The following is a 24,259-nucleotide window of genomic DNA, read 5'->3' on the forward strand; positions in this document are numbered from 1 at the left end:
GAGTGAATTTTATTATTTCTTCAAGGTTCTTCACATGCGTCCACCTTAAGAGATAGCAAGTAGGCGTAACATGTTCTCAAAAAATTAGAGTTGGCGCACGCAGAAGAATTTTGAGCCAGAGATTTTGCTGGTTTTGGCACGCACTCACAAAAAGGTTGCCCACCCCTGCTCTAGGGGCTCCAAGGCCAAGCTCGCGCCTGCGTCCCCGCGGGACCCGCAGAAACCCTGGGGACCCGCAGGTCACGTGGCCTCGCAGTGAGCCGGGATGATTGATGGTGGATCACCTCCAGGCCTCAGGGGCCCTCATGCTGCCCACGCCCCTTCCCCTCGCCAGCCGCCTCGCACCACGTCCCGGCGGCCCGAGGCCTGCGCACACGGTGCCTTTCCCGCTCTTGATCGCCCCCACGAGCCTCCTCCCTCCCGCACCCCAAACACCGCCCAGAATCAGAGGGATGGGGGATGGGAGGCGGATGAGGAGTGGCCCCACGGAACTACAGTTCCCGGCATGCCTCGCGCGGCGCGACGCAGGGCGCCTGCGCGTGCGTGGCGGCGCTGGCGGGGGACTGGCGGTTGGCAGTGCGGCTGCGCAGTCGCGGCTCCGTGAGGTGTTCGGGCGCCGGCGGGTCGCGCCCGGGATGTAGAGCTGGTGCCGCGCTCGGCGTGTGACGCGCAGCCGGGTGGGTGGCGAGCGGGGGGCGGCGGGCGCAGGAGGCGGCGGCGGCGAATCCCTATAAATGGCGCCGAAGCAGGACCCGAAGCCTAAATTCCAGGAGGGTGAGTGCGGGCCCCGGCGCGGCGGGGCGGGGCGGGTAACGGCGGCGGCGGCGCTTTGTGCGGAGGCGCACTGCGGCGCGGGGTTCGGGGCGCGGCCCGGGGAGGGCGCTGTGTTGGGGGGGCGGGGAGGCCGAGGGCCCCGGGGGCGCGGGCGCGGCGGGGCCTGTCCCGGCGGCTGTTGTGTGCGCGGCGGCGGCGGCGCGGCCGGGGGAGCGGGCGGCGGGCGGGCCGGGCGCCGTGGCGGCGCGGAGGCGGGAGGGGCGGGCGGGCGGGCAACGGCCGGGGCTCGGGGCGGCGACGTGGGTGGGGGAGGAGGAGGGGGGTGCGGGCCCGGCGGGGCGGGCGGGAGAGCGGCGCCGCGAAATGGCCGCCGCAAGATGGCGGCCGGCGCCTCCCGCGCCCCCTCCCCCGCCTGGTCCCCCTCCCCCTCCCCCTCCCCCTCCCCTCGGGGCGGGCGGGCGCCGCTTTGTGCTGCCCGCGGGGCCGGTCCCGCTGCCTCCGCGCCGCCCTTTTCGTGGAAATAACGGGGCGGCCGGGCGTCTGGCGGCGGCGGCGTCGGATGAGCAGCGATGGGGGCGCCCCCGTGAGTTTAGTGTATTTTGTTTTTTAAAAATCTGTTTTTGTTGGCTTTTTTAGAGGAAGGCGGGGGGGGGGGGGCGGGGGGAGAGAGAGACATGCGGCGGGGCCGCCTCCTGCACGCCCCCTGCTGGGTGGGGGCCGCGCCCGCTCCCCGGGGCCCCTGTGCCCCGAGCGGGAGCCGAACCGGGGACCCTCCCGTGGGTGCCCGGATGGAGGCCCAACCACTGAGCCACACCGGCCGGGCCCTTAGAGTGTGTGTGTGTGTTCCTTGGCTTTTTATTTTTATTTTATTTTTTAAAAAATATTTTATTGATTTTTTTTTTTTTACAGAGAGGAAGGGAGGGGGATAGAGAGTTAGAAACATCGATGAGAGAGAAACATCGACCAGCTGCCTCCTGCAGGCCCCCCACTGGGGATGTGCCCGCAACCAAGGTCCATGCCCTTGACCGGAATCGAACCCGGGACCCTTGAGTCCGCAGGCCGACGCTCTACCCACTGAGCCACACCGGTCAGGGCTGTTTTATTTCTTGATTGGTATCCGAAAGGAAGGGGGGGGGGGGGGAGACAGACAGACAGACAGACACACATCCTTGATGAGAGAGAATCATGGATCGGCCGCCTCCTGGGCGCCCCACACTGGGGATCGAGCCCCGTAACCCGGGCATGTGGCCTCGGCGGGAATGGAACCCGGGGCCCTTCAGTATCCACTGAGCCACACCGGCCAGGGCTATCCATTGGCTTTTGATGGACAGGGCTTTGGGCCAGAGGGTGGAACTTGGGAGTACACCCCCCACCCCATCCCGTAAGACAGCGCTTTGATTTCACAGTTAAGGAGTGTTAGAGGGGAGGGCTCATCGTGGGCTGAAATAGCAGTAAAACGCTTTAAAAATCCCTTCTTGTCGCCCTGGCCCGTGTGGTGCAGTGGGTAGAGCGTCGGCCTGGGGACCGGAGGGTCGCGGGCTCGATCCCCACTAGGGGGCGCGCAGGAGGCGGCCGATCCATGATCTCATCGTGGATGTTTTTATCTCCCTCCCTCTCTCTTCCTCTCTGCAATCGATAAAAATATCTATTAAAAAAAAATTAAGATTCCCTTCGTTGCCGGCATGTACGTGCTTGTGCGCTTGCTCACCGTCGGTGTCAGGAGGGGGCGGAAAGTGTTCGCAGTCGGATTTTCAGACCTGAATGTGCTTTACGGTTGCGGACAGGGTTGTGTATCCCAGACCCGAGCGTGTGGTAAAAGTGTAACATTGAAGAAGTTTTTAAGGGATATTTTAAAATGCATGTTTTTAGTTATTATTTCTTCAGAGAGGGGGGAAGGGAAAGGGAGAGAGAGGGAAACATGAATGAGGAGAAACATCAGGGAGCGGCTGCCTCCTGCGCGCCCCCTGCTGGCGATCAGCCCGCAACCCGGGCCTGTGCCCTGGCCTCCTGGGTGGATGCTCAACCGCTGAGCTAAACCGGCCCGGGTTAGGGGCCACTTTTTTCTTCTTTTTTAAAATATACTTTTATTGACAGAGGAAGGGAGAGGGAGGGTTAGAAACATTGATGGGAGAGAAACAGCCATCAGCTGCCTCCTGCGCGCCCCCTGCTGGGGATGGAGCTGCCACCCGGGCCTGTGCCCTTGGCTGGACTCAACCAGGATCGGCCGGCGCTCTATCCGCTGAGCCAAACCGGCCAGGGCCTACCGGCCATTCTGGATAAGGATGGACTGTTCTGTTTGTTCTTATGATCGGCTCCCTCCTGGGGTTTATTTTTCTTAGGGGGGTTTGAGCGCAGGGATTCTCGATCATCTCAGTCGGTGGATGTAATTCAGAAGGTTCCCAAACTTGGGCCGGAAAAATATGATCTAACTGAAATTCATTCTAGTGTTTCAGTTGGGAATGTGGCCCCCCCCCCCCCCCCCGAAAACAACCACCCCCCAGTAGTATCAGGTCCAGAGTTTTCATAGTCTCTGTATAAAGTTGTTGAAGATGGTGCTCTTCGTGACTTCAGAATGTTTTGCTCTGTCACCTGAGTTAATGTCATAGAAATAACGTGCTGTTCTGTCAGTGTAGGTGGTTTCCTTGGTTACACCGTTTTTATGTGTTTATGAAACATTCTAGGGAAAGGCCGATGGGTGCCATCAGACTGTCGGGGCGGGTGACACAGGTCCTCCCACAGGAGGCTCTGCCTTCGGGAGAAAGCGCTTAAATTCTAAACTAGAGGGATGGAGGGTGAGGGGCGTGGGTGACAACACGGGGATCCCTGTGCTGCTAGAGTGGTGGTTTATTTTTTAAATCCTCCCCCAAAGAGAGGGTATTTTTCCCATTGGTTTTTTTTGGGGGGCGGTGGAGGGAGGAAGGAGAGAGAGAGAGAGAAAGACACACACACACACAGAGACAGACACACCAGTGTGAGAGAAACACTAGTTGCCTTCCAGGAGCACCCACCAGGGGTGGGGATGAAATCTGCAACCCAGATGTTGCCCGTGACCTGGACTCGAACCCGAGACCCTCCCCTCTGCAGGCCTGCGCTCTAACCACTGAGCAACCCTGGCGTAGCTAAAGTGAGTTAGAAGTGGGAACCAGGTACCTTTCAGCAAGGTTTTGAAAGCTCGGGAGTCTCCGTCCTTACCATCCCTTCCAGCTGTTTTCTACTCGTGTCAAAGCTGAGCTGCAGAACCATCACTACGGAGTGATAATTGTTTATGTGACAAGTTCCGAGAAGACCTTGTAAGGAAAAAGGAGCGTCCTAGCAGTTGTAATACACACTGCAGAGAACTGACCGGAAGGAATGCTGCAAATACGAATGATCAGAAAGGGCATTTTTTATAATTCCTTTAAGCTTCAGAGTATTTTTCTCATTCCGTAACGGTGCAGCATGTGTTATAAAGCAGTGTTTAGGCACCGTGAGTGTCTGGCACTTGAAGTTCTGTCGCAGCGTCGTGTGAAGACGGCGCCTGTTCCCAAGGGGCGGGCTCCGGCCTGGCCAGGCTCAGGACGCGGCTGACGCTGGCCTGGGTGTTCCTAGAGGGAGCGCGGGGCTGGCAGGCCCATCGGTCTTGCGTCGGGAGCATCGGGCAGAATGACTAGTTTGATATTGGAGGGGATTAGCGTGGAGGAAGGCTTGTGAGGAGCAGCTAACACAGGGGCTGCTCGTTCTCCGATGGGCGGGCTTTCCCTCCGCTTCCGTGAAGATGAGGCCTTGTTAGCCTGGTCATGCTCCTCGCCGGCTTCTGTTTATTTTCAACAAACTTTTAGGGCCGAGCAGCAGGAATGGAGGGCAGAGGGCTGGAGCTTCAGTGCAGCTGTCTTGGGCCGCAGGAGCCAAAGGATGGGGGCGGGGGGCATTTTAGGTGCCTTTAAGCGTCAGTGAGGTTCCCTGGAGGGAAATTGAGCCACGGGCCAGGTCTGCGGTGCTGCTGTTGATGAGCCCTGTGCCTCCCCTAGTACCCCGGGCTCCCCCCAGGTCTCTCCTCAGCCCCAGACGGCCACTCGGCCGACTCGATGGCTCCGCTTTGGGTGTGCTGACCCTGACACCCTCCCAGATGGATCTGAACCGCCCACTCCTGTTCTGGTTCCTGCTCAGCAGCCTGGCCCCTGCCCTCGGGGGCTCTGCTTCGCTGTCCTGACCTCCCACTGGGTTATGTTCTGGCCCCTTCAGCTTCCCCAGCTGTGACGCTCTCCCTGCTCCAGGCTCCACCTTACGCTCTGAGGGGCTCTGAGGGCCCAGCAGCCCCGGCATTGTCCTCCGGGGGGACCACTCACAGGAGTCAGAGCGAGAGTTAAAGCAGGCCAGGCGGAGGGACCCACCGGTGCACGAATGCACCATTCCTCTGGTCCAGCGGTTCTCAACCTTCCTGACGCCGCGGCCCTTTCATACGGCTCCTCATGCTGTGGGGACCCCCAACCATAACATTATTCTCGTGGCTACTTCATCACTGTCATGTTGCTACTGTGATGAATCGTCATGGAAATACCTGATATGCAGGGTGTATTTTCATTGTTACAAATTGAACATCATTAAAGCATCGTGATGAATCACAAAAACAATCTGTAATTATAGATGTGTTTTCCGATGGCCTTAGGCGACCCCTGTGAAAGGGGCGTTCGACCCCCAGCTTGAGAACTGCTGCTCTAGTCTGTGTGTGTGTGTGTGTGTGTGTGTGTGTATGTATGATGATGCACTGACCACCAGGGGGCAGACGCCCAATGCGGAAGCTGCCCCCTGGTGGTCAGTGCGCTCCCACAGCCAACCTCCTGTGGTCCCTCCCCACTGCCAGCTGGCCCCTGGCCCCATCAGCCCCAATCGATTGCTGGCCAGGCCAAAAGACCCCACCCATGCACGGATTCGTGCACCGGGCCTCTAGTGTGCATATAAGATCTTCGGTTAATCCCCCCCCCCCCCCTGAGATTCATCAGTCTGTTCCATGTTTCTGTGTCTGTGCGTTGTCTGCCCGCCCCCTGGTGGTCAGTGCGCATCATAGCTACCAGTCAAATGGCTGGATGGTGGCTTAGGCTTTTCTGTAAATAGACACGTTTATCCTATGCTCTAGTGATGGTACATGGTTTATGTTAAACAGGATGTCACTTAATGTTTCTCTGCGTTTGACCAGCTGTTCCCTCCACGGGGACCTTTCCCTGTGACCTTTCCAGCAGCTCATCGATGACTCTCGTGTTTATGAAGATAGTTAACGGGAAATCCAGGGGGTTGTGTGAACTGCCTGCTCACATATCGGTGCTCCCCGTGCGCCCCGTCACTCTGACATGCTTATACAGGCAGGTGCACGGCAGGCGCTGGGTAAACGTGGGAAATGAATATTCAGGTTTGCTGTGTGATGTTTCAGGTTGAAGGTTTTAAGGTGTAAGTTTTGAAAACTTAAAAGCAGCAGTAATATGTTTCAATGGCGAAACTTCTGTAGTCTCTTTGGAATTGAGCTGGTAGGCTATTTTAATTTAATTTTAGACCTAAAGGAGCTGAGTGTGTGGGACTACTTTTGTCCCCTGTGGGTCTGCTGGCCAAGTGGAGAGATGTTTCTGCGACAATAACATGCAGTGTGCTGCCGGGACCGCCTGCCCGAGGGGTCGGCCGGCTGCAGGCTGGCTTCCAGGCCTGTGTTTTGGGTTCATTGGAGCAGCCCAGTGCCCAGAACATGGATGAACACACGTCGTGAACATGAACCTCTTTAAAAACAAACCCCAGGCATTTCCGACGCACGTAGCAATTTTAATGTGTAGATTATTTCACTGATTTTAATTAATAAAAAGTTTGGAAGCGGAGCTATATAGAGCATATGGTTCTAAACTTGGGATACATATTTGACAGTGAAAGACAAAACCAACCCCTCCAACAGGTCGTTAGAGATTTTATTTATTAGCTCTAGACCTTACCTGTACCCGTTAGCCAGGTGCTAGGCGGGGTGATGATTTAAGTAGATGGACATTCGAATACGTGGTTTTTGTTGTTTGCAGCAGATACTAAGGTGTTTTGTTGTAGGACTCTTACTGTTTATGAAGATAGCTAAATGTGAAATATTGACGTTTGATCTGAAGTGGTGACCCAGGCATAGCCGCTCCCACGTCCCTGGTTTAGTGAGGAAATCCCGGGTACAGGTGTGCGGACTCTCGGGTGAGACAACAAGTGACCGCTAACCACTGCTCTCTTCCTCCCCAGGTGAGCGCGTGCTGTGCTTTCACGGGCCTCTTCTGTATGAAGCAAAGGTAGGAAGCCCGTTTTCCTTTCAGAAGTTACCGGAAACGGCTGGTTAGGTCTGACCGTGTGAGTCCCCTTTCCCATCGGCGTGAGGAGTTCCCACCTTCTGTGACTGGGTGTTTCCCGCTTGCTTAGGGTCAGGTCAGTCATTGCTGTCCTGCCCCGTTCACCCAGGAGATGGAAGGCGCATTTGAGGAGAGAAGATGGTTATTTTTTTTTATATATATTTTATTGATTTTTTACAGAGAGGAAGGGAGAGAGACAGAGAGTTAGAAACATCGATGAGAGAGAAACATCGATCAGCTGCCTCCTGCACATCTCCCACTGGGGATGTGCCCGCAACCCAGGTACATGCCCTTGACCGGAATCGAACCCGGGACCCTTCAGTCGCAGGCTGACGCTCTATCCACTGAGCCACACCGGTTCTGGCAGAAGATGGTTATTGATGGGAGCGATAGCATTTGTAATCAATGACTGACTTGTGAGAAAACACTACCAAGATCAATTTTATTTTTAAATCCTCATCTGAGGATATTTTCCATTGATTTTGTAGGGAGAGTGGAAAGGAGGGGGAGAGAGGAAACATGATGTGAGAGAGAAAAGTCGATTGGTTGCCTCCCAGGGCCAGGGATCCAGCCTGCAACCGAGGTCTGTGCCCTGGACCAGAGTGATCCCGGGACCCTTCAGTCCGCAGGCAGGTGGTCTATCCACTGAGCCAAACCGTCTAGGGTTCAAGGTCAAATTTTTTTATTATTATTATTTTTTCCCCCCAAGGTCAATTTTATATGCAATTGCAGTATGCTAAGTATGCACTGAGCTAAAGTATGTTAAAGGTAAAAGCTAACATTAACCCTTTGCGGTCCAATGTTATTTTTGGAATTCAAACAGTCTGGTCCAAATTAATTGACGGGATTGAATGCTGAACTTTTTAACATTCTTATTGCTCGACATTGGACCTCCTTCTAGCGCCTGATCTGTCGAGTCAGCCTCGAGGTTGGACCGAAAAGGGTTAAAAATGAGTCCATTTAACTTTTATTTGTTGTTTGAACCCTGAGGGGGGTCCCTTTCCTCCACCTGTGTGTGCTGAGATGATAAAAACTGACTTTACATTTAGCCAAAGGTGAATGGGATAATGCGTTCCAAAATCAAAAGTATTTCTAGTATTTTCTTCCTGTAAACTTCTTTAGGACAGATACTAGGATGTGACTATTTTTAACAGTTGTTTTGTTTTATTTTTTAAGAAAATGCACCACGGTATACAAAACAGCAAGCTGTATATGTTTAATACTTTCATTGATTATTTCTGAGAGAGGAAAGGAGAAGGGTAGAGAGAAACATCGATCAGCTGCTGCCTCCTGCATGCCCCCTACAGGATGGAGCCCACAATCCAGGCCTGTGCCCCAGCCAACTGAGCCACAGCCGTCATGGCATGGAGCAGTTCACATGTTCGTGTTTCTCTTTGTCAAGAGTTTTAAGTTAAAAACCAGGCCCCCTGGAGGGGCTCAGTGGTTGGTGTCGGTCTAGGAACCAGGAGGTCATGGTTTGATTCCCGGTCAGGGCACGTGCCTGCGTTGTGGGCTCGATCCCATCAGTGGTTCTCTCTCATCATGGATGTTTCTCTCTTCTCCCTTCCTCTCTGAAATCAATTAAAAAATGTAAACAATAAATCTAAACGCAGGTATTTATCACTTGACATAGGTGACAGCCTCCTGTGTCCGTTCTGATCGGTTTGGCTGCTTTTAAGAACAAAACATTTTTACTTTGTCACTCTGCTCCTTGCTGATGTTCTGCACCCAAACATACTACAGCCTTTCCACAAGCTCGTCAGACTTTCACACACGTTGTCAATGTTTGTCTTTAGCTGAATTTGTTTTTGAAATTACAGTTTCTGGCTATTTAGACTTTGAGAAAATAAAAAACAACCTTCCTTAGCTGTTGTTGGGGAGCTTGTCCAGCCCCTTGCGTTCAGGGTTAGGGGGCCCCTTATGCTCACGGTTCTTTGCTTTGTGAGACTGACTCCAGCAACTTGTGACGTTTCGGCAATTTCAGAATTCTTAATACTTACACAACTTTAAATAATGTTCTTTTATTTTTTTAATAATGTTCTTTTAGAGCAGTGGTTCTCAACCTTCCTAATGCCGCAACCCTTAAATACAGTCACCTTATGGTGACCCCCAACCATAACATTATTCTCGTGGCTACTTCATCACTGTCATGTTGCTACTGTGATGAATCGTCATGTAAATACCTGATATGCAGGATGTATTTTCATTGTTACAAGTTGAACATAATTAAAGCATCGTGATTCATCACAAAACAATATGTAATTATGTATGTGTTTTCCGATGGTCTTAGGCGACCCCTGTGAAAGGGTCGTTCGACCCCCAAAGGGGTCGCGACCCACAGGTTGAGAACCGCTGTTTTAGAGAGGCACATTTTTGGGGGGTTCATTTTGGCCACCTAAGAGTTTAAGTGTAGAAAGAATCTTTGAAAGATTGGCTACTTTAAAATCATCTCTTCTTTAATATCCCTAAGTGACATTTTTCCTTTTTTATTTCAGTGTGTAAAGGTTGCCATAAAGGACAAACAAGTGAAATACTTCATACATTACAGTGGTTGGAATAAAAAGTGAGTATTAGATCTTTAAAAGCAATCTTCTATTTATAATTTTCAAAGTAACGTGTATCATAGACTGGCACAGCATGCTTCTTAAGTGTGCAGTTTGAACGTGACATATTTTGCAGCAAGGGTGAGCCGTTTGAGTGTGATGGGAATATAATAGAAATTAGGGCGCAGCCATTTTATTTTACATTTTTTGGAGTAATTCTTGTGTTCTAGTGTCATGTCTGATAATCATTGGTCAACCAGCCACCCTCTTTTGGGTTTTGGTCCCGTTATTTTATATTTACTTAATTTGTCCCCATCACCATCTACCCCCTGCCCTCTTCCACCTCTCACCGCCCGCCCTGCCCCCCCAGTCACCACACTGTTGTCCACGAGTTTCTCTTTTTTTCTTTTTTTGCTCAATCCCTCCACCCTACAAGCCTCCTCCCCCACAACTCCCCCCTCACATTTTGGGATATTTTAGGATAGTTTGATATATATATATATTTTGCCCTTAGCACAAACTCAGTCACTATGTATGTTATGTCCAGCAGTTACAGTCAAAGTGAGTTGGATTTTTCTACCCAGAAAAGGGAAAAGGATAAAGGTTGTCTGATCTCGAAGTAATGACCAACTTAGGTCTGAACTTAGGTTGACAGAATGTGATTTCATGTATTTCCATTTTTACCACATGGTCTAATACAGACACAGGAATTTAATTACAGGACTTAACTTTCCACCTTGAAAAGTTAGTATTTTTTTTTTTTAAAGATATTTTTATTGATTTCAGAGAGGAAGGGAGAGAGAGAGAGGAACCTCAATGATGAGAGAGAATCGTTGATCCGTTGCCTCCTGCACGCCCCCTTCTGGGGATCGAGCCAGCAGCCTGGGCATGTGCCCTTGACTGGAATCGAACCCGGGACCCTTTAGTCCGCAACGCAGGTCGATGCTCTATCCACTGAACCACACCGGCCAGGGCGAGATCATCTTTTTAAGCTGCTGTGTGTTGGTGTGTTCCTGGGAGTGGATGGTGCATAAATTGAACTCGTTCTAGAATGTCCAGCGAGTGTCTCTCCAGTGACAGCCCTTCACCTGGGGCCACAGACGCCACGTCTCGGTTTACGCCTGGTGTGCTGCTGGCTTTTACTGTGAGAGGTGGTCAGTTGCTTTAGTTGGTCAGGGCGTTTTATCCTCAAAGATGGCGCTGCCGGAAAGTGCGGCTCTCCCGGAGTTGCTCTCTAGCAGCTGCTCCTGCTCCGTGTGCCTGAGCCGCGCGTGGTGCCCGGGCCTCCCCGTGGCACTGCCCCCTGACTGGCCGGGGCTCTTGCTGGGGGGGGGCTCGCTCTGTGGTCTTGTTTCCACAGTTCCCTCTCCAGTGACCAGCCCAGGAGTTAGACCAGTGAGAAACGTTTTCCAAAAACGCTTTCATTTATTTATCTTTAAATATATCTTTATTGATTTCAGAGAGGAAGGGAGAGGGAGAGAGAGAGAAACATCAATGATGAAAGAGAATCATGGATCGCTGCCTCCTGCCCGCCCCCTTCTGGGGATCAAGCCCACAATCCAGGCATGTGCCCTTGACGGGAATCGAACCCGGACCCTTCAGTCCGCAGGCCAGTGCTCTATCCACTGAGCCACACCGGCCAGGGCTCCACAAATGCTTTTAGCTAAAAAGAGAAAACACAGCAAAACAAACAACAGACCCTTCACTCCTCTTCGGTGAGTGTAATTGTAGAAAGGCGGGAATCTAGAAGCACATTCTGACAACGTAGGAATCCCCCCGTTGGTGATAATGGGAACAGTTCTAACAGTGATAGGCAGGTAATAGTGACCCGGGACCATGAGCTGAGGACATAGCTTTGAGCCTAACTCTTTCGTGTGTAAGAGATATTTTGCATAAAATTATGTGTTGATGTGTACAGCTTAAAGATGGGTTTTAAGTGGTGTTTATAGTTTAAGAAATTGTGAAAATACCAAATTCTTAGAGTTTCTCATTTCGCTGCTTCAAAATATATTAAGAACACTTTTTACTTTGTAATGTTATAGTCTAGTTTTCAGCTAACTTTATATCAAATATTAATTGGTTCCTTGAAATAGAAGAAAAATGGCAATAAATATTAGAGATTTTTATTCATACCGTGTAGATATTCTGAGGAATATTAACATATCAAGGTGTGTTCTGTGTTTGATTTGGTTTGTAGGTCAGTAGATGTAGTTTTGAAAGTGATCATCCTCAGTGTTTAGGGAAGCCTAAAGGAACCCATTTTGGGGGGGCTATTCCGGGCCCGGCGTCGGGTCACTGGAGCTGCGCGCAGGGCCAGCCTCCCCGTGGCCGTGGGTTCCTCCCGCGCTGCCTGTAGGAACCTCCTTCAGTCTCTTGACTTATCTACACACACAATTTCTGAGTATTTGCCCGTTAGCTACAACCTTAATAATGAGTGATCTATGTTCCTCAGAGCAGAACACGTCCTCTCATGTCCCTGTGGCTCAGCGAGGGTGTCAGCTCCTGGCAGACAAAGAAACTCAGAGTTGATTGTGTTCTTTAGATCAAAGTCCTTTTTTTTTTTTTTTTTTTAATTAAAAAAATGGTTAACCTTTAGGGAGGGGAGAGAGAAAAAGAGAAACATTGATTCGTGGTTCCCCTTACTGATGCATTCGCTGGTTGACTCTTGTATGTGCCCTGACCAGGGATCGAACCCGGACCTTGGGGTATCGGGGCGGCTCTAGGCAGCAGAGCCCCCTGGCCAGGCCCAAGGTGCTCATTCGACGTGTTTCTATGTCGGGGGGAAGGGGTTGCAAGGTTCTGAATGAACTTTGCGGTAAGTCAGCCAGTTCCCTTTGGGAGAGAATTAGAATGGCTATAAGTAGATACGTAAGTAAAACCCTCATTTCAAAAGTGGTTTGTAGGATATCTTACTTTTAGAACAATTTACAACTAAAGCTCAATCCCCAAATTGGAATTTTCTTAAACTTGCGTAAATTTATGCGTGGTCTTTAAAGGCTCAGTAGGTAAGATCTTTCTCAATTGTCAAACACCTTGTCAGAACGTGTTGACCCAGACCTTGAAGTAAGTTAGCAGTTGTACCTGAATCGTAAGCGTCAGCTCGCTGTGCGCTGGTGACTGAGACTCTGCTGTGCTTCTGCATCAGAGGTGCCGGGAGGCCCAGGCGCTCTGACCACACTTGGAGGACACGGGAGGATATTGTAGCCCCTTTTCCTGTTCCTGAAGGAGCTCCCTCAGTCCGCCACCCCCTCCTGACCTCTAGGTAAATGCATGTTTTACAGTTTCTTCTAGGAATCGTGTGGAGGGTTGTTTGCTTTATTCTCCTTCCGGCCATTTTCACCAGAGGTCAGAGGGGGAAGGCGCTGGCGGGAAGCCTTGGCAGGGGAGCTCCCTCGGAGGAGGAACGAGGCACTGGGCACGCCCCCCAGGGAGGAGCCGGCTTCATGTCCCCGCGGACAGAACCGGACAGAACCCGGCAGGCCCGCCGGCGTGGCTCAGTGCGTGGGCGTCTCACTGTGCTATTCCCGGTCGGGTCAGAAATCATGGGTTTTTTTGTTGATTTTTTTTAACCATGTTAAACACCTGAGGATATGTTTTTCATTGATGAGAGAGAGAGAGGAAGGTGGGGGGGGGACACACACACACACACACACATCTATTCATTGCCTCACGCACACACCCAGACCAGGGATTGACCCGCGGCCCTTTGGTGCGTGGAATAACGCTCTAACCACTGAGCCACCAGCCAGGGCAGGAATCCCGTTTTGAAGGAGCTTTTTCTAACGGCCAGAACGCCTTAGCAGTCAGCTGTTTCAGCAGAGGGGGCGATTCTACCTTTTGATGTTTAGAAGCCTCTTTTCAGCTATGCCTGGAAGTCAGTATATTCCCTTGTGAGTGAAGGTTCAAGAGGATGTTGTCTGATAAACCGTTATCTGTGATGCTTTGATTTTCAGTGTTGGCCCAGCCCACCGATGTGGTCATGAGTATTGCACGTCCCTGACATAGCTCGGGTGTTTATTTGTGTGTATTAAACTCTCAGGTGTGGGGCCCGCGGCGGTGTGGGTCCTGTGTCCCCGTTTGAAGGCGACAGAGCTAAGGCACAGAATTCTGTGACTTCGCTGTTCCAGCCAAGGGGCGGCTTACTGTTAGCTCTTTACAAAGGCAGCTGTGGTCTCTGGGCGCCTCCTTTTTTGAAATGACAGTTGGTGACGGTATCTCCGTTCTGTGAGGATAATTGCTTAGGGACATGCCACCTGGTGACAGGGACTCCTCTGTGCTCTGCTTCCGTGTCAGATGTGCTGTGAGGCCCCGGCGCGCTCACCACTCCCACATGCCAGACTCGTATGCTGTTTCGAAAAAGTGATTTGAATAATTTGGTTTTGAACTCTGGCAGTTTATTTATTATTTTTTTAAAATATATTTTTATTGATTTCATAGAGGAAGGGAGAGAGAGAAGTAGAAACATCAATGATGAGAAAGAATCATTGATTGGCTGCCTCCTGCACGCCCCCCACTGGGGATCGAGCCCTTGAGTGGAATCGAACCCCGGACCCTTCGGTCTGCAGGGCAACGCTCTATCCACTGAGCCACACCAGCCAGGACAAACTGGCAGTTTAGAGGTGGGATGTCGCTTTTGAGAATAGGAAGTTTACTTCTTTACAGAAGAGAGATTTTCGCTTTAGTCCTAGTTCATCCAAGTCTTGTCCCGTAATTTCTGAAAAGTCATTGGAGGAGAGTCTGAGTGAAGGTGAAGATGCTTCTGAGTGACGTTTCCCTTCTCTCTTCCAGTTGGGATGAGTGGGTCCCGGAGAGCAGAGTGCTCAAGTACGTGGACACCAACCTGCAGAAGCAGCGGGAGCTCCAGAAGGCCAACCAGTAAGTCTGGGCGCAGCACGAGGAGAAGGAGACGGGCCTGTGGGTTAACCTTTGGAAATGGAGTGAACAGTAGAGACCACACTGGCGGCCTGGCTCTGAGGCGGTTCCTGGTGCTTGTCGGGTGCTGGGTGACGGCTTTGACCTCACACAGCCGAGAAGCCTCTCCTGGGAAAACGGAGCACAGCTGTGAGTTCCCGAGTCGTCCTTAGAGGCAGGTGGGAAACAGGATGTCACAGGAGCTCCTGTGATTGGCAAGCTCACGGTCACCTGCGCTTGTGGGCTCAGGAAGGTGCAGCTGTGCGTGGGGTAATCGAGGAGAGGGGCACCCCGTTCTCCTGCAGCGGTAGGAGCGCACGGGGAAAAGGAACCCAGGAGACTGGGCGGTCTGTGGGGTCATTGTTTTCTCTTCATTTCAAAGCTGAAACGTATGTCAAAATTGAAATAAAAGTGGCCAAATAAAACATTGGGATTAGTGAATTCCAAAACAAATGGAATTTTCAGTTATGTGAGACAATCTATTATAATCACCTTCTGCTACATTTGCTTTAATTCTGGTAGATACAGAGAGCAACTTCTGAGGCCTTTTAGTCTTCGTGAGTGGTTTCATTTCTGTAAATATATCATCTGTCCAACGTGTGAGAAACTATCAGAATATGTATGTATGTCTAGACCTGGGACTACCAGCCCAGCCAATAGAGGGAATATGCAAATTGACCGTCACTCTATGACAAAGATGACGGCGCCAACAGACAATAAAGGGAATATGCAAATTAATGCGACAAGGCCCGGGTCCTGGGTGCCGGAGGGAAACCGGTACTGGCAGCCAGGGGAAGGAAGGCCTATTCTTGCACGAATCTTTGTGCACCAGGCCTCTAGTTTGAATATAAATTTCAAGATGAAATCAAGCTGTCACAATTGACTTTTCCATCTAAGGACTCGCTTTATGACGACTGCATTGTGCTTGTCTTTGCAGGGAGCAGTATGCGGAGGGGAAGATGAGAGGGGCGGCCCCAGGGAAGAAGACGGCGGGCCTGCAGCAAAAGAGTGTGGAAGTGTAAGCGAGGCTCTGTGTCCCATGCGCACGGCTCCGTCCACGAGCGTCCTGTCGGCGCCGTTACCCTGCACTGGGGCTTGTGGGTCATAGACGCTGGAATGTGGCAACTTTCTTTTTTTCATTCTCACCTGAGAATATTCTTTTCCATAGACTTGGGGGGGGTGGGGGGGGGGGGTGAGAAACATCAATGTGGAGGGAGAGGTGGATTTAACCAGCCACCAATAAGAATCCTGTGTCTGAGCGGGAACTATTCCTGCCTGATTTTATCATTCGAGGCCGTATTTCCCTAGGAGCTTACCCTGATAAAAAGGAGTTGGAACAGAGGCAGTCTTACTGGCGATAATTATTTATCTTTCTCCCTTTTCTTTTCAGGAAAACAAAAAAGAACAAACAGAAAAGTAAGCATATTTTGTTAACATTATTATAATTAACATTATTTTAGTTTTACAATATTGAATTTTAAATTGATTTGAATTTAAGTTAGGAAGTTTTTTTAACATTTATTTTTATTTCCTTATTATTTTAGTTTTTTATTGATTTCAGAAAAGGAGAGGGAGGGAGGGGGAGAAACATCAGTCCCGGTTCAAAGGTTGGTGCTCACCTACGGAGCCACACCGACCGGGCGGGAGCTTTTCCTAGAGTGAGCTCATGCCTGCTGATGCCTCGCGTGTGAACATCAGCACCGTAGGGACACACTAGCTCCAGTGCACCTGGCGCTCATTTACCCTGGGGAAGCCTGAGAGCAGTTACCTCCATCACCTTCATTCTCAGTGACTGACCCTGAAGATACCTTGTAGAGGCAGCATTGTAGATGTTCACAGAGGTCACGTTTGTGGTAGGAATGTGATTCTTTAACAGATTCAGGTAACCTTGTGTCATGGGAAAATGAAAAGAAGGGTGTGTTCTGAGAGACTTTTTCTGATGAATGTGTCATTTAATCACTTACACGTCTCTCACCCTCGTGTGTTTTTAGCACCTGGGAATGGAGACGGCGGCAGCACCAGCGAGACCCCCCAGCCTCCTCGCAAGAAGAGAGCGCGAGTGGACCCGACTGTGGAAAACGTGAGTTCCCCTCCATCTCAGCAACAGCACGTCCGAGTGGCTGGTCTCCGGGCCGGTGCCAGTGCAGTCAGGTGGCCGGGACCGAGGCTCCGAGCTGCTACCGGGTTCGCTGCTGGAAGGAAAACCCTCCTATTGTAGGGATGCAGGGGGTTTGTGTGTGTGGTTTTGCTTGTAATTCTAGGTGTGTCTTTGTTCGATACACCCCCCCCCCCCCCCCCCTCAGCTTATCCTACGGTGACGAGTTTGTGTTTCTGCCCAAGATTGAAGTTTCTGTGGTGTCAGTGCATCAGGTCTCCAGTAACGTCACCTTGTCCAACGCTGCAGAGATGCTGTGGGAACTGAGCTCTTTTTATATATATTTGATTTCAGAGAGGAGGGAGAGGGAGAGAAAGAGAAACATCAACGATGAGAGAGAATCATGGATTGGCTGCCTCCTGCAGGCCCCCTACTGGGGACCAAGCCCGAAACCTGGGCATGTGCCCTTGACCGGAATTGAACCCAAACCCGGGACCCTTCAGTCTGCAGGCCGACGCTCTATCTGCTGAGCCAAACCAGCTAGTACTTAACTCTTGTTTATATCCGTTTCCCTGTGGTGCAGCTGGTTCTGTTTTATGTCGTTTTGCTCAAAGTCGGAGAACTTATTAATGACATTGAGAGCTTGCAGTATAGATTGATTAGGTCACATTGAATGGCTTAGTGTGTGACAAGGTGACTCCATAAACCCAGAAAACTATTAAGTGTGTGTGTGTAATAGCTTTGAATTTTTTAATTTTTTTAAACTATATTTTTGTTGATTTCAGAGAGGAAAGAAGAGGGAGAGAGAGATAGAAACAATGATGGGAGAGAATCATTGATCGGCTGCCATCTACACGCCCCCACACTGGGGATCGAGCCTGCAACCCAGGCATATGCCCATGACCGGAATTGAATCTGGGACCCTTCAGTCCGCAGGCCAACACTCTATCCACTGAGCCACACCGGCTAAGGCTAGCTTTGAGTTGTTAAGTGATAAAAAGTCTTATTTCCAATTATATTTACTAGAGGCGCAGTGCACGACATTCATGCACTGGTGGTGGTGGTGGTCGGGGAGTGTCCCTCAGCTTGGCCTGCGCCCTCTTGCAGTCCGGGACCCCTGGGGGATGTCCGCCTACCCTGAGCCCAGCTTCTGGCTGACCGGCGCTCCCCCTGGTGGTCAGTGCGCGTCGTAGTGACCGGTCGTTCCGCTGTTTGGTTGATTTGCATAATAGTCTTTTATTATATAGGATAACTTCCAAAATTTTGAATTATAACCCTAAAAGCAAGGTTAGTATTTTTTAACGTTTTTCAGAGAAGAAGGTGGGGGAGAGAGAGAGAGAGAAACAGAAACATGAATGATGAGAGAGTATCATCACTTGGCTGCCTCCTGCACGCCCCCCAGTGGGGATCGAGCCCACAGCTGGGCATGTGCCCTGACCCCGGACCGAACCACGACCTGGTTTGAGGGTCAGTTCCACTGTGGAGTCACATTGGACGGGCAGCGGGGATGTTACTGCTAACTGACACCGTTTGCGTGTCTGACGCTGAGGCTCCAGGGCAGTGATGTACTCACAGGGTGTGCTCTGCAAATCGGGCACCTCGAGGAGTCACTGCAGACGCCCTTGGCCGTCAGTGCACTTAACTTGATGTTGTAACTCCTCGTTAGTTGTGTTTGGGATGGTCATTGAATATCACAAATACGGAAACACTGACAGCTCAACAAGTGAGCCCTGGAAGGGTGATCTCACAGAAGAGAAGGGAACAGCTGAGGGGCTGCTGCCTTCACGGGAACTGGCACCGAGTCAGCTGCTTTTCTATCGGGAGAAGATTCCTGGCTCCCCGCGGCTGCTTTATGGTCTTTTCATTCTGACTCTGAAAAGACAGGGAGGCGGCCCTGAGCCCCGGAAAGATTTACACCCGGTGCCTCTCCGGGTGGAGAGGAAGCGCCAGAGAGGACATTGCAAAGTGCCTTTCCCTTCCTTTCAGGAGGAAACATTCATGAACAGAGTTGAAGTCAAAGTAAAGATTCCTGAAGAGCTGAAACCATGGCTGGTTGATGACTGGGACTTAATTACCCGCCAGAAGCAGGTAACGGGGAGCCCCTCTGGTCATAACGGGCTGTGCTTTCTGTTGTGGGAAACAAACCGCTGTCGAAGGAGGTGTCACTGGTGAACGCTGTCATTCAGAGAGAGTGAATAGAACAGAGCACATAAAAGTGTGTGTGTAAGGACGCAGAAAGGTGGAGAGGGTTCATTTGGGGAGCTGCTGGCGCAGGGATTGTTCTGGAAACTGGTAAAGACAAAGGAGCCCGTTTCCTGTCCTCACATGAGCCCCCAGTGAGACGCCATAGGAAGCGCACAGCGCCGCCTGCGGGTGTGCGTGGCCTCCCCCAGAACCAGAACCAGTCCCCTTGCTGGGTCTGGGGACTAGTGGACAGGAAGTGGGGGCCTTGTGAGGAGGTGCCTGTGGGACCCCCACAGCTGCTCCAGAATGAGGCTCGGACAGGGAGCCCGTGTCCTGTGACGGACGGCAGGGGCGGCGGGGACGGACGGACTCCTGCGTGCTGTGCGACCGGAGCCATGGGGCACGAACAACGTGGGCTGCATTCATTTCTGACGTGGGTCTGGCTACACCGCCAGGACCGAGCCTTGGCTCTGCCATGGACCGTCTGTGGTGGCACAGGTTCCAGGTGTTTGTACTTTAGTCCCACCTGGAGTGGAAAGGCACCGTCTCAGCGTGGATAACGGGCTGAACAAGGACTGGCGCCCGGCACGCCGACAGTCGGTGATGGGCAGCATGCGAGTCCCTCCGTGGGGCAGGACCCCCGTGCCGTGGTGGTTACGTGTGTCCATGGCCGTCGCCGGCCGCGTTTGGCTGTTTAATCAACGGTCAGGAAAATTAAATGTCCTCGGCCACAGTAGCCATGTTTTCAGGATGAACATGCCTTTTCCTCTTTTGTGATACTGTTGAGGGATTTTTTTTATCATTAAAGCTTGGCCAGTGTAATTATCCTTTAAAAAGGATAGTGTGGTATGTAAGTGTGTTTCTGTTTTCGTAGCTCTTCTATCTTCCTGCCAAGAAGAACGTGGACTCCATCCTGGAGGACTATGCGAATTACAAGAAATCTCGCGGGAACACGGATAATAAGTAGGAATATACTCCTGTTTGAACTAGATCCAAAGAGTTCTTTATCTGTTTTCAAATAGTCTTATTTCCAAATCGATTATGTGAAATGTGTACCTACTTTAAAAAAAACACTATCAAACACTAACAAAATAGAATTTCACTGGCTTGACACAAGGCTTTGGCTGCAAGCTTTTTCTTACAGAGCAGATAGTAACATTTTAGGTAAAAAATCACTTTCAGCCTGAGAGGTTTATTTGTGGAATTGGTTTTCTGTGTGCTTGCTAGGTTTCCCCCCCCCCCCTCTTTTTTTTTTTTAATATATATGTTACTGATTTTTTACAGAGGGGAAAGGAGAGGAATAGAGAGTTAGAAACATCAATGAGAGAGAAACATCGATCAGCTGCCTCCTGCACACCCCCCACTGGGGATGTGCCCGCAACCCAGGTACATGCCCTTGACCGGAATCGAACCCGGGACCCTTGAGTCTGCAGGCCGACGCTCTATCCACTTATCCATACCGGTTAGGGCGCTAGATCCCTTTTTAAAGAAATCTGTTTAGTAAAGATTTCATCTCATTTTATTTGTAAATACACATATTTTACCCTGACCCTCATCTCATTATTTAACCTTTACCTTCATCCCTGGCACGCACCGTGATCGAATCAGTGCCCACCTCTCAGTTCTTTTCCGTGGCTGTTTTGGGTGTGACTGGTCTCTGCTCGTTTGCCAGGGAGTACGCCGTGAACGAAGTGGTGGCCGGGATCAAGGAGTACTTCAATGTCATGCTGGGCACGCAGCTGCTCTACAAGTTCGAGCGGCCGCAGTACGCCGAGATCCTCGCCGACCACCCCGACGCGCCCATGTCCCAGGTGTACGGAGCCCCGCACCTGCTCAGGCTGTTCGGTAACGCGCCTTCTGGACACAAAATGTCACTTTTCCCCTGGGGCCTTTAATTAAAAAAAAAAAGTTCTTATTTATTTATTTATTTATTTTAGAGAGAGAGGACGGGAGAGGGATAGCGAGAAACATCCATCAGAAACATCATGAATCAGCTGCCTCCGGCATACCCCCTCCTGGGGATCGAGCCCGCAACCCGGGCGTGTGGCCTGACGGAATGGAGCCCTGACCTGGGTCCTGGGTTAGCACCAGACCGCTGAGCCACACCATCTGGGCCTTTCATATTCTTTTCTTTCCTCACTGATATCGAGGAGTGACACAAAATGACGCTCTAAAACATCGCATTCCCATTGGGACTTCTGTCTAAAATTACGTATTTTAAAGGTGTTGGTGATGGTGGCATTTGCTGCCGTAATTAGACTAAGCAGGTGGTGCTCCCGTGGAGGTAACTCTGACGGAATTGCTTTGTCTGAACAGTGCGCATCGGAGCGATGCTGGCCTACACGCCGCTGGACGAGAAGAGCCTGGCTTTGTTACTGAATTACCTGCACGATTTCCTCAAGTAAGTCTGAGCGGTGCTTGAGGTGAAGACCAGAGTGAGCACAGTCCCCTGAACATGCCTCCGTGGTGGGCGGGCCCTCGGTGTTAAACCGTCAAACGGAAGTAAAGACGGTGGTGGTGGCGCCGGAGTAGAGACGGTGATGGAACAGATTCGTGCAGATGCACGGGCCTCTCACACGGCGGAGGGGGCAGTGAGGGCAGCAGCCGGCTGGGCTGGGAGGGGACGGAGCTCAGATACGCACTGTCACGCGTGAAAACAGTGAATCAAAAACTTCAACCGTGAGGTAGCGAAGGGGAACATGTAGCACAGAGTGTTCATGATTTTTGTTGTGAGAACGGCCTTTCTACAGAATAATACAGGAAATGATTGATAAATTCGACTGCAAACACTGAGAATTCTACGTGTAAGACTCTGCTCGTGAAGGTGACGGGCGATGGGATGCTCCGTAGGATAGAGGACCTGGTGCCCTGAGTGTACAGAGTGTGCAATAGGGAAAGACGAACAAAGCAGTGATGAGAGCACGTTGGGAATTCACAGACGTGGGAGTACAAAGAATGTCCCACACGGTGACAGTTAACATAGCTCTTGTCGGGTTCGCTACGAGTACAAAGATAGAAAAACTGGGGGGAAGACGTCTATTTCTATAGGTTTTGGGGGGCATTTGGCAGTGCATATGCAGTTTTTACACATGCTTCCTCTTTGACTGGGAAGTTGGGCTTTTGGGAACTCAAAGATAGAAATACTTGGACGCACAAAGATTTCCAAGCAGGTTGCAATGGAGAGGGCGCTGTGACCCCTCATTTGTAGAGACGCATCTTCAATCTTTTTTCTTTTTTTACTATATTTGTATTGATTTCAGAGAGGAGGGGAGAGGGAGAGAGAAATAGAAACATCAATGATGGGAGAGAATCATGGACCAGCTGCCTCCCGCACACCCCCCACTGGGGATCGAGTGCGCAGCCCGCACCTGTGCCCTTGCCTGGAATCAAACCAGGACCTTCCAGTCCACAGGCCGACGCTCTGTCCACTGAGCCACACCGGTCAGGGCTAGAGCAACATTTTCAATCCACAAACATCTGGGGGAGTCTGGTTCAGCTTAACCGTGGATTATTTCTTGGTGTGGTCCTGGGAAGAAAGGGTGACGTTTTCTATTGCTACTTCACACATTTCTGTATTTGAATTTTCTTAACACCGTCTGTTTTATAATAAAAGAATTGAAGGCTGCCATGTGAGCCTGGGAATGGAAATAGCTTTAAATAGTCTTAAGGAGCTAAGAAAACGCCAAAATGTTATTCTTGGAGATCACACCAACAGTTGCTTAAAAGAAACAGTCCAAACTCAAGTTGGTTTTCTGAAGGTAACGCTTCTCGCCGATTGGAAGTGGGGGAGAATTCAGGACTTTCTTCTTTCTCCTCGGGATCTCACACTACTTGCGCTGTAATTCTGTGGTGTTACTGTGCGCTACGTGTTCACAGGCGTTCTGTGTGGCTCGTTTCTATAACAAGGGAGAAGCGATTTGGGTCAGGACCTGCCTGTGTGACGAGTGACCTCTGTTCGCAGGTACCTGGCAAAGAACTCGGCGACGTTGTTCAGCGCCAGCGACTACGAGGTGGCCCCCCCCGAGTACCACCGGAAGGCCGTGTGAGGCTCCGCGGGGTCTGCAGCCCCGTCCTTATCCTCCTGTACAAATGCTCACCTTGAACATGTCCGTGTATAATGAATCGGTGTTTGTTTTCTGTTGGATTTTAAACAGAGAAAATAAAAGGGGTTCCAGCTCCTTTTTCCTTTTCCTTTTTCCTTTTTCATTTGAAAGTCGCTACCAGTGTATCGACAGACCACGGAGAGACGGACTGTAGTCTTCTGTGCCTAGTTGGCGAAGCTGCTTTAATGCTGGTGGTCCTCCTCCTTTGACACTACGCACTTTTATAACACGTGTTTCTGCTCGATGACAAACGCTGTCCCCAGTGCCAAAGGTTCGCCCCGTGTACATAACCCCGTCCATCCGTCTGTTCTCCTTTGTTTTTACTGGTGCTGACAGTAAGAGCTTCTCCTCTGCAAGTCGCGCCCGCGGTGCCCTGGGCCTTGGTCTTTGCTCAGATGCTGAGATGGCGGCTTGTTCACGGTTTTGTGTTTGTGTCCGATGCACGTCTGCCCACAATAGACGCCACGCGTTGTGTAGCTGCGGTTTTCCGGGACAGCCAGTCTTTTAGGGATTGTTTTTCAGATCTTCAATAAATTTTTCTTTAAATTTCAAAGAGCGGTGTGCTTGTGTGGCTGCGTTACACACCCTTCGTGTCTGTGTTCCCCTCGTGTGGAGACCGGTCTCAGGCGGGGGTCTTCCTGCCTGGCCTCGGGGACGAGACGCGTGGCTCCGGCACCTGCCCTGACCCGCAGCAGCTGGCGGTTCCCCGTCCCGTTCTGTCGAGTTCCGGCTCAGAAGTCAGAGGTTCACGCGGCTGTGGCTGTGTTTTTCCTAAACTGTCACTCATTCTGAGCATTGAGGGATTTTCACCTGAGTGACAGCTTGCTGTCCATCATTTAGGGCCGTGGTTGGCAAACTGCCGCTCACGAGCCACATGTGGCTCTTTGGCCCCTTGAGTGTGGCTCTTCCACAAAATACCACATGTGGTTGCGCACGGACAGTGCGATTGAAACTTGGTGGCCCATGCCTCCTGCACACTCCCCACTGGGGATGTGCCCGCCCACTGGGGATGTGCCCGCAACCAAGGTCCATGCCCTTGACTGGAGTCAAACCTGGGACCCTTCAGTCCTCAGGCTGGCGGTGCGGCGGGTTTCTGGGTCCCCCCCGGCACGGCAGGTCTGGGTCTCGCGCGATGTCGCGTGCTGGGCCTCTAGTAAATAAGAAGAATAAACTTCCGCTGCTCACGGCTGTAAACCTACTTTTGCCCCACCCTGGACAGCGCACATCCATTGCCTTCGGTTCAGGGGTGCCTACCACACCGGGCGTGCGTTCACATTGGTACCGACGGGCAGTTCTTTTAAAAGGTAACTTTTC

The 24,259-nt window shown here is 51.2% G+C and overlaps 1 protein-coding gene across 2 annotated transcripts; it reads left to right on the plus strand.

Moving 5' to 3' along the window:
• Positions 1-602: 602 nt before the first annotated feature.
• On the plus strand, positions 603-23,033 carry MORF4L1 (mortality factor 4 like 1). 2 transcript variants are annotated; one of them, XM_070400679.1, is made up of 13 exons: positions 603-774; positions 7,006-7,052; positions 9,605-9,672; positions 12,798-12,914; positions 14,441-14,527; positions 15,501-15,581; positions 15,954-15,979; positions 16,555-16,643; positions 18,645-18,746; positions 19,717-19,805; positions 20,515-20,687; positions 21,159-21,243; positions 22,804-23,033. In XM_070400679.1, the coding sequence occupies exons 1-13, from the start codon at positions 735-737 to the stop codon at positions 22,886-22,888; spliced, it is 1,089 nt and encodes a 362-aa protein (XP_070256780.1). In that variant the 5' UTR covers positions 603-734; the 3' UTR covers positions 22,889-23,033. The 2 variants fall into 2 exon arrangements, with proteins under 2 accessions (XP_070256780.1, XP_070256782.1); XM_070400681.1 differs by lacking the exon at positions 12,798-12,914 and having other exon boundaries at positions 606-774.
• Positions 23,034-24,259: the final 1,226 nt, after the last annotated feature.

The sequence above is a fragment of the Myotis yumanensis genome, unplaced genomic scaffold (genome assembly GCF_028538775.1).
Source record: "Myotis yumanensis isolate MYYU_CA2020_CCGP unplaced genomic scaffold, mMyoYum1.0.hap1 SCAF_20, whole genome shotgun sequence".
Taxonomy (NCBI): domain Eukaryota; kingdom Metazoa; phylum Chordata; class Mammalia; order Chiroptera; family Vespertilionidae; genus Myotis; species Myotis yumanensis.